This window comes from Chrysemys picta, chromosome 17 (genome assembly GCF_011386835.1).
Source record: "Chrysemys picta bellii isolate R12L10 chromosome 17, ASM1138683v2, whole genome shotgun sequence".
Lineage (NCBI taxonomy): Eukaryota > Metazoa > Chordata > Testudines > Emydidae > Chrysemys > Chrysemys picta.
In genome coordinates, this window is record NC_088807.1 from 20103384 (window position 1) to 20117155 (window position 13772).

General features: G+C 54.1%; 2 protein-coding genes across 2 annotated transcripts in view; both read right to left on the reverse strand.

The window, feature by feature from the left end:
* LOC135976432 (E3 ubiquitin-protein ligase BRE1A-like) overlaps window positions 1-2990 on the reverse strand; it is a 21602-nt gene extending 18612 nt beyond the window's left edge. The window contains exon 1 of the mRNA XM_065571899.1: window positions 2970-2990. Within this exon, the coding sequence (XP_065427971.1) occupies window positions 2970-2990 (21 nt within the window). The remainder of the gene's footprint in view (window positions 1-2969) is intronic.
* LOC103307140 (T-cell-interacting, activating receptor on myeloid cells protein 1-like) lies at window positions 1541-13217 on the reverse strand. Its single transcript, XM_065571900.1, has 7 exons — window positions 12600-13217; window positions 12447-12482; window positions 11031-11447; window positions 10153-10503; window positions 9720-9770; window positions 8854-8984; window positions 1541-8758 (listed from the first exon to the last, which is right to left on the reverse strand). The coding sequence occupies exons 1-6, from the start codon at window positions 12628-12630 to the stop codon at window positions 8854-8856; spliced, it is 1017 nt and encodes a 338-aa protein (XP_065427972.1). The 5' UTR covers window positions 12631-13217; the 3' UTR covers window positions 1541-8758.
* Between the last annotated feature and the right edge of the window lie 555 nt (window positions 13218-13772).

Here is a 13772-nt window from a genome sequence, read left to right on the forward strand (position 1 = left end):
CTCGATGTGGCCCTCAGGCCAAAAAGTTTGCCAACACCTGCCCTAATGTCTCAAAAAAAAGTGGCTTTGCGTTTTAATTTAATCGCATGATACGCTCTATATAGAAAGCTCGCGTTTGCTCGCAGCATGCGTCCCCACTACTGCGGCGCCGCATTACCATTGGTCCTCCCCTCCCCTCCGACTACTATTCTCAAAAATTCTTTGACCTATATAAGTGGCCGCGTCAGGCGTGCCCAATGCAGTGTCTACAGTGTTTGTAATCTTTGTTGCATGTACTCTACTGAAATAGTATAACAAGCCCATGACTTGATGTTTTAATTCAATCGTATGATACCCCCTTTTAATTTTGAAATATGGATTGGTTCGTTGTTAAGATAAGAAAAGGAGCAGACAAACTGTTCATGTGAAAGAGCCTTTTCGAAACCAGCACATGTAAAAAAACAAAGAAGTACAATGTCCCAACAGCGCCTCGACTCACTCATGATTTTATACATTGAACAAGAATTGGCTTCGTCCGTTAATTACAATGATGTGATTGAGGAATTTAAGTCCATAACACCTGGTGAGCGACTTCTCATTCTCTAGGACAGGAAGATGAAGAAACCTTAATCTGTTTTGGTCAATTTAGGTTAGCTCATTATCTGGTTAAAGATAAAGATCATGAAAATTGACTGAATCTTTGTATACGCCTGGTTATCACTACATCAAAAATTTGGTATTTTGTGTCTCATTTTTTAAGTAAAATTTAGTTGTTAATTTTAAAAAAATTAAGTTTAGTTAAGTTTTAGTTTCTTTAGTTTGATGAATAAAAATAATGTCCTTTATGATTGAGATTCGATAAAAGTTCAACTTTAAAAAAAAATCCCTGGGTGCACACTTTAATGAAATGTGCTGCGCCCGCCTATGTGGTCAACGCTTCTTGATGTTGCCAATGCATAACCAAGTGATATAAAGTAAAACTTAGAGCATACATTTTGCAAGATATTCTCCCTCCTGTGCAGGATGGTTGTGACAGGTACTTGGACGTCTATTTTAATTTCTGTCGCAGATAAAATTGTTCCGCAACACATGGGGTACATAAGGAATTTCTCAATTAACTACCTGTGACGGGTTGGATCACAGAAACCCTCTGGAAGCTGCCACCGGATGTGCCCAGACTCCTTCTACCCCTACTTTCCCTGCCAGCTCAGGACTCCAGCACCCTGTCTTGCTGATCCATACACTTCCGTCTGCTCCAACAAAGACCCAGGGTTTGAATTACTTGCCCCAAAGCTGCAGGTTTACCTGAAAGCAGCTAACAGAAGTGTTCCTGTCTTTAACACTCAGATGCCCAACTCCCAATGAGGTCTAAACCCAAATAAATCCATTTTACCCTGTATAAAGCTTATACGGGGTAAACTCATAAATTGTTCGCCCTCTGTAACACTGATAGAGAGATATGCACAGTTGTTTGCTCCCCCAGTTATTAATACATACTCTGAGTTAATTAATAAGTAAAAAGTGATTTTATTAAATACAGAAAGTAGATTTAAATGTTTCCAAGTAGTAACAGACAGAACAAAGTAAGTCACCAAGCCAAATAAAATAAAATGCGCAAATCTATGTCTAATCAAACTGAATACAGATAAGATCCTCACCAGTTCCAGAATGCTCCCTTTTACAGACTAATCTCCTTTTAGCCTGGGTCCAGCAATCACTCACACCCCTTGCACACTGTCCTTCGTTCCAGTTTCTTTCAAGTATCCTGGGGGGTAGGGAGGCTCTATCTTTAGCCAGCTGAAGACCACAATGGAGGGGACTCCCAGGGGTTTAAATAGACTTTTTCTTGTGGGTGGAGACCCCCTCCTCACTCCTATGCACAGTCCAGCTCCAAGATGGAGTTTAGGAGTCACCTGGGTAAGTCACAGGTCCATGCATGACTCCCAGTTTTTACAGGTAGCATCCATTGTTTACATGCTACTTTGAATGACCTCAAGTAGACTTCTTATGTGGATTGGAGCATTCCAAGATTCATTGTCCTTTAAGTGTCTCTTGATTAGGTACTCAACTTCAACATACCTTTCTCCAGGAACTGACCAAATGCTCTACTAAGGTTATTTAGAAATCAAGCCAGTACACAGCCAATATTTATAACTTCAAATACAAAAATGATACATGCATGCAGATAGGATTAATAGATTCAGTAGATCATAACATTTATATATATATATGTTACATATAATATGTAGCATGGATAGATTCAGTAGATCATATTCCAGTTACGTCATATTCCCATAAAGCATTATGGGGTCCAGCATCACACTACCTAACAAAATGAAAGATACCAAGAGAATTAATTTGTTTGCAGGTATCATCACATAGTCAATGATCGTAGAGGTTAGAAAAATGAAGCGTACATATCTTTCAGGATTTGAGAGGAGAAAGCAGAAGAAAGCTAGACAGATGCAAGAAGAAAAGGGAAAAATACTCTTCACAAATTTCTTCAGGCACAATCCAAGTCAAGTCAGTTGACTGAGTTGAGCGATGCTGACACTGAAGGCTCTTCAGAGGTGGGAAGTGAAAGTGGTGTTGTAAGAGAAAAAGAAAAGGTAGTGTGTGAGGAATCCAAAATATTATCACATTCAGAAAACAATGTTATGGTTGTTGCGGAGGAAGAGAAGGAAATCCAGCCTCTTTGGATAGACAATGGAGAACACAGCGGTAACACTGCAATAACTGAGAAACTGGAACAGTCAACTAGTCCTGCTGCTGTAGATGGGAATGGCGAAGAAGAGTTGTGCAGTAATGATCCAGCCTCTTGGAAGTACCTAGATACTCATAGGGGTGCCTCACGAGGGTTTTGGGTTGGGTTCCGGCGTATCCATCAACGGTTGGGTCAAAGGGTTCTCCTCGGAACTGTCGCTGATGTAGCATTCTCACCACACGAGTCCAAAGGTGCTCGGGGCTAAAACAAAGTCTGAAGTTCTCACAGGGGTGGTGAAGGAGTCCATGTTTCCTCTCAGCAGCCTTTCCACGATTTCTAAAACACATGTCCTTGATAAGAGATGGCCTACTCTGTCCAGCGCTGGGACTTATGGAGTAATGGTGCTGCACTCTGATTGGCAGAGGGCCTTGGGAGGAGTTGTTAGTGGGGTCACATGACCCACTTCCGGAAGGGTCACCCCAACCCAGAAGTCACCCTGATTGGTCAAAATCTCCTTCGGGGTGGTCTTTTCGGGACAAAACCCCTCCTGATTTGTAGAGGGTGTGGGGGGGGTTCTTAGAGGGGTCACACGACCCACTTCCGGACCAGTCATCCCACCGTGGAAGTCACCCTGATTGGTCAAAATCTCCTCTCAGGGCGGTCCTTTCAGGACGAAACCCCTCCTGATTGGTAGAGGGTGGTGGGAGGCTGTGACGAACTGGGACTGTTCTTACTGTGGTCTGTGAATGCTGACAGGGGAGTGTGGCTAGGATAGTCTGCATTGCGGGATGGGAGTCTGCCCGAAGGCGCATACCTGAGTGTGTAACATGAGAACCCAGGAAGGGGTTGAAGGCCAGGTGATAACTTGGCCCGGGAAACTGAACAAAGGCTGTGGGAGGGGTCGCTGAAGGCAGAGTCTTGGAAGCTGGGTGGTGAGATGGTGGGGAGGCAGAGATTGCTCTGACCTCCCAAGGGGGGCTGGGATGCCCTGGGACCCCAAGATGGACCTAACTGAGGGGGTCCCTGTTGTCTGTGCCTGCAAGACCTGTCTTGGACTGTATTCCTGTCATCCAAATAAACCTTCTGCTTTACTGGCTGGCTGAGAGTCATGGTGAATCGCAGGAAGCCGGGGGTGCAGGGCCCTGAGTCCCCCAATACTCTGTGACAGAGGCGCTCTTAGAAGGGGGTAACATGACACACCTTGCTTCTGGTCAGGTGGCACCTTGACTCCGGAAGTAATACACCCGTAGGGCGGGACTTCCGGTGACAAGCAGGAGGGACTAAGGAGTCAAGGGGCGGGACTTAAGGGGTCAAGGGGCGGGGTTAGGGTTTGATTGACAGTGGGGCCCTTATACTACTAACACGATTTGTTCTTTACAAATCCATGCTGGCTATTCCCTATCACCTTACCACGTTCAGGTCTCGCCATCACCTGTCCTTTGCTCTGATACTGTGCTGGGTAACAGCACAGAGCAGAAGGGCGACAAGCAGCAGATTTGCTGCATAGGAGAGTCATTCCCCATCCCCGGCCTGTCACCCATAACTAACACCCTGCACCCCTGCCTGCCCCCCCATCTCCCATCCTGTCCCCTGGTCTATCCCCACTCAAGTCCCCCTGAGACTGCCCCCCTCACACCCTGCCCACATCAAGGCCCAGCCCTCCACCCCAGCCTCCAAGTCCACAGCTCCCCTGCCCCCTTACCCCCTCACCGCACAGGACCTGGGCAGCGCAGGGCGGATCTGCCATTTCCTGGGTAAGGATTTAGCCACTGCATGGCGGAGATGCCTCCTTCCAGGCCACGAGGCAGAACCCACCAGCCAACTACAGCCTGGTGCCCAAATACTTCATGGCCCACACAAGGGCCATTTCCTGAGTAAAGAGGGTCACCCCCCTGTGCCTGCACCCGCCCCCCCACAGGGTCCCCCACCCTTGCCCCCACTGGGCTGGTTCTAGCTGGGCCGCACAACCCCAGATGCAGCAGTGGGACCCGCCTGCTGCTGTGCCCCCCACATCAGCCCCTCCCACCAATGGGCGCCCGCTGTAGGGGGCAGGCAGGAGAAACAAAGCCCCTTTCTCAGCACCCGGGCAGGAAACCTTTCTGCCCGGCTGGCCACCTCCCTGTGCTTCGACTCTGGGCTGGGTCTCTCTACACTGCAGTGTAAGCCCAGGGTTAGTAGAAGTGGAGTGACCCGCCCCCGTCTTATCATAGAATCATAGATTATAGGACTGGAAGGGACCTCGAGAGGTCATCGAGTCCAGTCCCCTGCCCGCATGGCAGGACCAAATACTGTCTAGACCATCCCTGATAGACATTTATCTAACCTACTCTTAAATATCTCCAGAGACGGAGATTCCACAACCTCCCTAGGCAATTTGTTCCAGTGTTTAACCACCCTGACAGTTAGGAACTTTTTCCTAATGTCCAACCTAGACCTCCCTTGCTGCAGTTTAAACCCATTGTTTCTGGTTCTATCCTTAGAGGCTAAGGTGAACAAGTTCTCTCCCTCCTCCTCATGACACCCTTTTAGATACCTGAAAACTGCTATCATGTCCCCTCTCAGTCTTCTCTTCTCCAAACTAAACAAACCCAGTTCTTTCAGCCTTCCTTCATAGGTCATGTTCTCAAGACCTTTAATCATTCTTGTTGCTCTTCTTTGGACCCTTTCCAATTTCTCCACATCTTTTTTAAAATGCGGCGCCCAGAACTGGACACAATACTCCAGCTGAGGCCTAACCAGAGCAGAGTAGAGCGGAAGAATGACTTCTCGTGTCTTGCTCACAACACACCTGCTAATGCATCCCAGAATCATGTTTGCTTTTTTTGCAACAGCATCACACTGTTGACTCATATTTAGCTTGTGGTCCACTATAACCCCTAGATCCCTTTCTGCCGTACTCCTTCCTAGACAGTCTTTTCCCATTCTGTATGTGTGAAATTGATTTTTCCTTCCTAAGTGGAGCACTTTGCATTTGTCTTTGTTAAACTTCATCCTGTTTAACTCAGACCATTTCTCCAATTTGTCCAGATCATTTTGAATTATGACCCTGTCCTCCAAAGTAGTTGCAATCCCTCCCAGTTTGGTATCATCCGCAAACTTAATAAGCGTACTTTCTATGCCAATATCTAAGTCGTTGATGAAGATATTGAACAGAGACGGTCCCAAAACAGACCCCTGCGGAACCCCACTCGTTACGCCTTTCCAGCAGGATTGGGAACCATTAATAACAACTCTCTGAGTACGGTTATCCAGCCAGTTATGCACCCACCTTATAGTAGCCCCATCTAATTTGTATGTGCCTAGTTTATCGATAAGAATATCATGCGAGACCATATCAAATGCCTTACTAAAGTCTAGGTATACCACATCCACCGCTTCACCCTTATCCACAAGGCTCGTTATTCTATCAAAGAAAGCTATCAGATTGGTTTGACATGATTTGTTCTTCACAAATCCATGCTGGCTGTTCCCTATCACCTTACCACCTTCAAGTATTTGCAGATGATTTCCTTAACTACTTGCTCCATTATCTTCCCTGGCACAGAAGTTAAACTAACTGGTCTGTAGTTACCTGGGTTGTTTTTATTTCCCTTTTTATAGATGAGCATCTAAACTCCTTCCTAACCCTGGGTTGAACCCAGGCATCCTAGCACCCTCCTGTAACACGAGCCTGCATCAAGCCGGGACCCTGGGTTCAAGCCTGATTGCTCGGCTGTGTCGACGCAGCCCCCAAGCCCGGGGGATTGTGGGTGATATTTGGAGGACTCCTGGAGCATGAGGGCTGGGTGTACACTGCAGAGCAATAGGGCTTGAACCATGGGGGCTGGCTTGATTCAGACTGGGACCCTGCACTCCAGTGGGGTGCTGGGGCGCTGGGTCCGAGCCTCTGGGGAGCGTGATGGCTGTTTAGATGGAAGTGGGGGGGGGGTAGACCTGAGCCTGGGTTCGGGCCCTCGGTTTGCATTGCCGTGAAGACACAGTAACTGAGTTCACCAGTGCTTCCTGCCATTGCATGTGGATAGTTCTGGGTCGGGCCCTCTGGTGTCCCTCTGGATCTGGGTCGGAATCAATCAGTTACATAAGGGCCCAGACAGCCTGGTGCCACCGCACCTCCAGGCCCGTGCTGCCCCCAAGAGCAGCTGTAACCCTAGTCCTCCCCAACCCCAGTAGCCATGCGAAGGACAGAGGGAAACTGAGGCATGCTGAGGCTTCATAATAATATTACAGGGCATTGCCCCTTGGTCACACACGGGGAGACATCCCCGTTCTGCTGTGTGAGGCGGCTCTGCAGCATGTAGAAAAGGGACAGTACCCCTTTAAACTGGAGGTGAGCCCTCAATGGGCACTCACCGGGTTCTGGGTTATACAAGGGGCCCCAAAGCAGATAGAGCTGCTTGGTGCATGAAGCCAGGCCGGGCCTGTGGGGGTGTAGCTGGTGAACGGGGGTAAGTGGTGCCTCTCTGGGGGTGCTGCGGAAGGGGCAGAAGAGAGGGGCACCCAGAGCTGCCCAAAGGGAGGGGTGTCTGATGAGTTTCAAGGCAAGTGAGGCACTTCCTCTGGCTCCCAGCAGCATCCACAGCTCCCTCCACGCTGCCCCACAGCCTCTGCCCAGTGCTGGCACCGGCCGGCTCGTGGCACAATTGGGAAGGGAAAGGGATGTCTGTTCTGGTACTGGCTCCCCCGCATGGGGCCACCCCAGGCAGAGGCCTATTGCTAGAAGGGCTTGCCCTGGCCAGTCCCAGCTTTGCCATGCACTGGGTTCTTAGCCCAAAAGCTGGGGGGAGGTGGGATGCAGGCCCCCCCCCTAACTACAATAGGGTCAGGGCTAGATTCTGATCCCAGCTTCCTAGAAGGCAATCTGGAGTCACCCACTCCCCTCCCAGAGCCTGGGATAGAACCCAGGAGTCCTGGCTCCCAGTCCCCAACTCTAACCACTAGATCCCACTCCCCTCCTGGAGCCAGAGATAGACCCCAAGAGTCCTGACCACCCAAACCAGTGCCCAATACCCTAATCCCACATTTGGGCACATGGCACGGCTATTATGGAAATACTCTCCCAGTGGGAGGTTCTGTGGGGAGAGGGGTGGGAACACTGGCTGTGGGGTGGGGGGGCTTCCCACTTCCCCAGCCTCACCTCTCCCACCAGGGGGTGCCCCTGCCACACAGAATTGCTGTCCCACCCAATGTCTCTGCTTCGCAGGGGTCGCCGGAGACTGGAAGAACCATTTCACCGCAGCGCCAAGAGAGCGTTTTGCCCAGCTTTACCAAGAGTGGCTGCAGGAACTGGCTAGGATCGTCCCCTGGGACAAGGAGTGATCCCCTCTCCATCTCAGGCAGGGTGCACAGGGCTGTACGTAGCCAGGGGACACTGTGGCTGCTGGATGCCCCTCCATGGAGCCAGAGCTCCCCCTAGTGGTGTCCTGTGGTAGCTCCCCCCTCCAGAGCAGCTGGTGCTACTGCCAGGGGGCGCCCTCACCTGACGTCCGCTGCCCCAGGCTTGCCCCTGACCCTGTCCACTCTTTCCTCCCTGTTTCCCTCTCTGCCAAATAAAAGCCGCCTGTATCTAGGGGTCAATTTATACCCCACGCTTATCCTGAACCACCTAGTCCGGATGGCAGGACACGCCGTCAGCAGCTGCCTCGTCTATTGCATCCACCTGCGAGCCAGGACTCCTGGGTTCTCTCCCTGGCTCTGGGAGGGCAGTGGGGTCTAGTGGTTAGAACAGGGGGTGGGGCTGAGAGCCAGGACTCCTGGGTTCTCTCCCTGGCTCTGGGAGGGCAGTGGGGTCTAGTGGTTAGAACAGGGGGTGGGGCTGAGAGCCAGGACTCCTGGGTTCTCTCCCTGTCTCGGGGAGGTCAGTGGGGTCTAGTGAGTCCAGCCCAACAACCTCTAGGCTGGGGGTCAGGGGTTTGATTCTGGGATGTGACTGTCGTGTTAGGAGTAGTCGGGGGGGGGGATTCTCCGAGGCAGGGGTGTTTGGGGGCAGGAGGTCTTGAGCTGGTGTCTCAGCCCCTGAAGGGGCAGCAGCTCGTCCCCTGGGGAGATTCTCTTCTCTGCAAGGCCGGATCCAGGTTCCTGGGGGCACAGAGACAAGGCGAGTTAGAGGGGCCTATGTCACCATGCCCAGACCCTGAGGGGAGCAAGGGGCACAGAAGGCGGGGTCACCTCACCTACGGCACCCCCCTTGGGCGGTTGTAATACGCCTCAGCCAAGATCAGCCCCAGGACAAACAGGACTACGGCACACAGCGCCAGGCGGTCGATGTTGGCGTGGGTGAAATCCAGGCACCCTGGGGGACTTGCTGCAGGGGGAAGGGGAGAGTCATTCAGTCACTCAGACGGGGAGATCAGCAGCTGGCGCTGCCCTGGGAGTGCAGACCCCACCCCCCCTTGTCCCTCAGGTCTGGTTCTAGGGCCTCAGCTTCCCCAACAAAGCGGTTGTCCTGGTGGACAAACTGCCCCTGCCCCAAGGCCCCACCCCCAGTTCACTCCATCTCCATCCCCCTCTGTCCGTCTCTCGCTCTCCCCCAACCTCACTCACTCGCTCATTTTCACCACGCTGGGCCAGGGGGTTGGGGAGTTGCAGAGCCGGCGCTTGGGGCAGGGCCAGTGCGCAGAGCCCCTATGGCCACTCTGCGCCTAGGAGCTGGAGGGAGATACCAGCAGCTTTCTAGGAGCCACCCTGACTTTTAACTGCCACACCAGGGTCCCCTTGAAACCGGGTGATCTGGTCAAAAACCGGACACCTGGCAACCCGAGCCGCAGGCCCCGCCCAGGCACCCAGCTGGTCCCAACCCCATATCCAGGCCCCCCGGAACCTGTCCATCTCCTGTGATACCCCAGTAGCTTCCAGGGAGCATCCTACAGGGCAGGAGGTGCCAGAGGAGCTGGGGGTCCAGTGGGGAGGGACTGGGCTCATGCACCAGGAGTCACTTCCTCCATCCCACCCAACCAGCCCCAACCCCCAGGGGCGGCTCCTTGGGCAGCATGAGCCTTCCAGGGCTGGTCAATGGTGATTCCCTGCCTGGCCCCAGTACCTGGCTGGGTGGGAACCGGCGCCGCTCCAGGCTGGGTTGGGTCAGTTCCCCCTGTGGGAATAGAACCAGTGTCTTTCAGGATTGGGGGAGGGGCTGAAACAGCAACTCAGTGACCCCCCCCCAACTCAGTTTCAATCATCACTGTCATTCATGAGGGAGCAGGCCGTCCTGGCTCAGCAGCCCCTGGGCCCTGACTCTTCTGTGTGTCCCCAGAGTGGGGACAGATGTCTGGGGTCCAGGATCCCCCTCAGCCCCAAATCTCCAGCAGCTGCTGGTCCCCCTTCGCTGGGGAACCCTCCAGTGACACCCCAGCCGGGTGTCCCCTCTGCTGGGCCCAGGGCACAGGGCAGAGCCTAGCTCTGAGCATCCTATTAGTGCCGAGCTCCCAAGGACCCGACTGGTTGTGGGGCTGGGAGCGGGGATAGCCCCTCACCTGCTACCACCAGCTGCACGGGTTCACTGGGCTGTGAGGAGAGGAAAGGCTCTGATTGGGGCCGGTAGCTGCAGCTGTAGATCCCTCCGTGCTGCCGGCCCACGATGGGGATGCGGAACTCGGCCCTGCCCCCAGCAGGGTCCATTTGTTGCTGTGGGTTCCAGTCTCCAGCCTTGTACAGGAAGAACCTCACGTCCCGGCGCTGCCCCTGACACCGGATGGTGGCATCTGCCCCTGAGACGGTGACCGAAGTGAGGCTTAGAGAGATGGAGGGTCTGGGTAAGCTGGGATCTGTGCACAGGAGACAGCCTGTGAGAGCCAGACCCAGGCACCCACCCAGCCCTGGACTCCCTGGCCAGACCCAGCCACGGGCAGATGCAGGGGCCGATGGGCAGAGATTGTCTCCCAGATCCCAGAGCTCTCCCCACCCAGAATCCCAGCCATGCAAGCTGGGCTCCCAGCCCCACAGACACCGAGCCACGGCTCTCTAGTTCTTGGGATCCTCATATGCCGTGTGTGGCCCCTGCCTTGTTCACTGCATCCGGCCTCCCCCGGACAGAGCGACTCACAGGCTGGTCTCTGGTTGAAAAGGGAACCTGGCAGTGCCGCTGACTGGACACCCTCTGATTACCTGCAGTACCTGGCCTGTGCCACCAGGGGGTGGGAAGAGCAGCTGCTGCTGGAGTCTGGAAGAGCAGTGGAGCTACTCAGCAGGGGCCCTGCCCCACTCACCCCCACCCCCACAGCACAGCTTTCCCTCCCTGCCCCACTTACTCCAACCCCCACCCCCACCACACCTCCTACGCACTACGGGCAGCGTTAAAGTAGCCTCCCTGCCCCAAGTCTCCAGAGTCTGTTGCTCCCCCCAGCTGGGGAACACCCCAGTGACTCCATCCCTGCTCCCCAGCTGGGTGTCCCCTCTGCTGGGTCAGGACTCGCTGAGATCTCCTGGGATCTGGCTGGGTTTGGGGCTGGGAGCCGAGGTGCCGGGTAGGGCCCCTCACCTGCTACAATGATCTGCACAGGGTCGCTGGGCTCCGAGTAGGCAGCTGGTCCTGTTCTGTTGCTATAGCGACAGGTGTAGCTGCCACCGTGTTCCCGTCTGGCGCTGGTGATGGGAAATTCAGCCTCAGAGCCAGCAGGGTCTGTGTATGTCAGATAGTTCCCATCTCCAGCCTTGTAGAGGAGGAACCTCATGCCCAGGTGCTGATGCTGACACCGGATGGTGACGTTTCCCCCCATGGGGATCACCCCACTGGGGCTGATGGAGATGGAGGGTTTGGGGAGGGACCCCTCTGGATTCACAAACAAACAGGCAGTAAGTGGAGGTGACACAAACCATGTCCATCTGACTCAATCCTCTCCTCATCTGTCGCTCCAGCTTTTTACCCGCGCCCATCCCTAGGGTGCAGGCTCGGCCCTGAAGGTCACAGCCAGGGAGACACACAGCAGGGGGGGAAAAGGACATTTCCAGTCTCTGATTCCTTTCGTTCTCCAGGGTCAATTCAGCCCTGCCCCCACTGCAGTCATGGGTGACTGCGATTGAACCTGGTGGGCTGAGATCAGAATATGGCCCTTCCTCCACTGCACTCAGGGGTGAATTGGGATCTACCTGTGGGGTTCCTGGTCCAAATTCAGGTCCTTTGAGCAAGTGGCTCCCAGGACAGCCTCCCTTCCACCCTCCTCAAAAAAGCACATTTGCAACCCCCCCCCCCCATTGTTTGAACAGTTTCCTGCCCACCCCTGGGGCTCAAACTCTGGCTCTGCTCCGACACCCCAAACCACTCTCAGCCGCTGGGGCTTTAGCTCCGCTCTGCACAGTGCCAGCAGCCCCTTTGTGGGCGGGATATTCCCAAAGCTGTTCAGGGGACGTTCCGAATGCCGGGCCGGGCTGAGCCGGACCCACGAGCAAAGCAGTGACATGCGTGTGCAGTAAGCCGAGGGTGAGACACAATGGTGCCTTGCTCCAGTCCCTCTACATGTCCACTTCTTACAGCCCTGCTCTGACTGACTCGCTCCCCGGGTACAGTGCGGGGGCGCTGTGGGGTGGCTGGTGCCTTCACTCTGTATTTTCTGGGGGGCAGAGCTTTGAGTGCAGGTGAATTCACCGTGTGGTGCCCATCCCTGTAATGAGTGGGGCGAGGGCTCAGTCCCCGCCTCTGGATATGGGAGGGAGCAGAGGTCTGACAGGATCATCAGTTTGGGGGATCTGCACGCCACCCCACCCCCCACCCACATCACTCGTCCTTAATGGGGAAATTCCCCTAGCTGCCCCATTCCCCACAGATACTCACCTCCCAACACCCGGCTCCGCTCAGCCAGCCAGCAGCCTGGAAAGGAGGCATGTCGTTAGGGACCAGATCCCAGAGCAACTGGATCCTACACCCTCGTCTCAGATCCTCCCCCCTCCCCCCATTGCACAAGCCCTGGTTGTCTCTGATACTCACCGAGGAAGAGGCTGGTGAGAGCAGATGCCATGATGCGGCAGTGGGGGACCCCTCAGAGCTGCACCAACACCCCAGTGAGCTTAACCAAGCTTGAGGCCCGAGTGCGAGCAGAATGAGGAACTGTGCTGGGGGCTGCAGCCCCAGGAAGACCGTGATGCATTCCGCCCCTTTCTTCCCCATCAGACGGTTTCTCTGCAATCTCCAGGCCAAATCTACTGTGGTCAGAACAAAGACAGCTCCCTGCAATGGCCAGCAAACCACATCCCCTCCTGAAGCTGTCTGGTCCCCTCCTGCCCCCCCATCACCTCCCAGCCCCACATGGGAGCTGCCCAGTCTGCCCCATTCCCAGCTGGTCCCCAATCTCAGGAGGCATCAAGAGGTGCCCAGGGTGCCCTGATCTTTTCCAACAGGCCCATCTAGCCTCCCTGGAGCAGCAGCTCAGAGCAGAGGAGAACTCCCACCCCCCACAGACAGTGCCCCCCACAAAGCAACCGTTTCCAATGGAGTGGGGCAGAGATTCCTTCCTGAGCCAGCTGGGCCCAGCGCCCGCCCTGGAGCATGAGGGTGGAGGGGCCTGGCCAACCTTCTTCTAAGGGACAGTCGCTGCAGATGCTGTTCTTAGCCCGGTGGCGTGGGAAAGAGACAGGACAGCACAGTTGGAGGGGTTGTGGTTTCCGGCCCCTGTGACGGGGTGGGAGGGATACATTTACATCCTGAGTTGTTAAAGGAACAGCCGATAAAGCCACGAAAGGGGAAGTCTGCACAGAGCCGGCTCTCGCTTGCTGTCTCTGCTAGAGCCAGTGAAACTCTGCGTAAACTTAATGCCCCAGCACCAGTGCCGTATTTAGGGGCGGGCAACTGCCTGGGGTGCCGGGCTAGGGGGGTGCCAGACTCAGGGTGCTGGTTTTGTTGTTAGCGACAAAAGGGAAAATCGAATGTTTGAAGTAAAATGTTTCAGAAGAAAAAATTCCAGAGGGAGTTTTTTTATGGCTCGTTGTCCCTGCTGAAGCATCTATCAAAAGAAAGGTTTGGACCAATGAAGTACCATGAAAAGACCTGGGGTGTTTGTACAACTTTAGTAAGCTGCCGGCAGACAGGAAAACATGGCTGAGTCATTGTACAGACTTTCACCGGGCACTGACACATGGGGATTGTACGGACATCAATGACAAA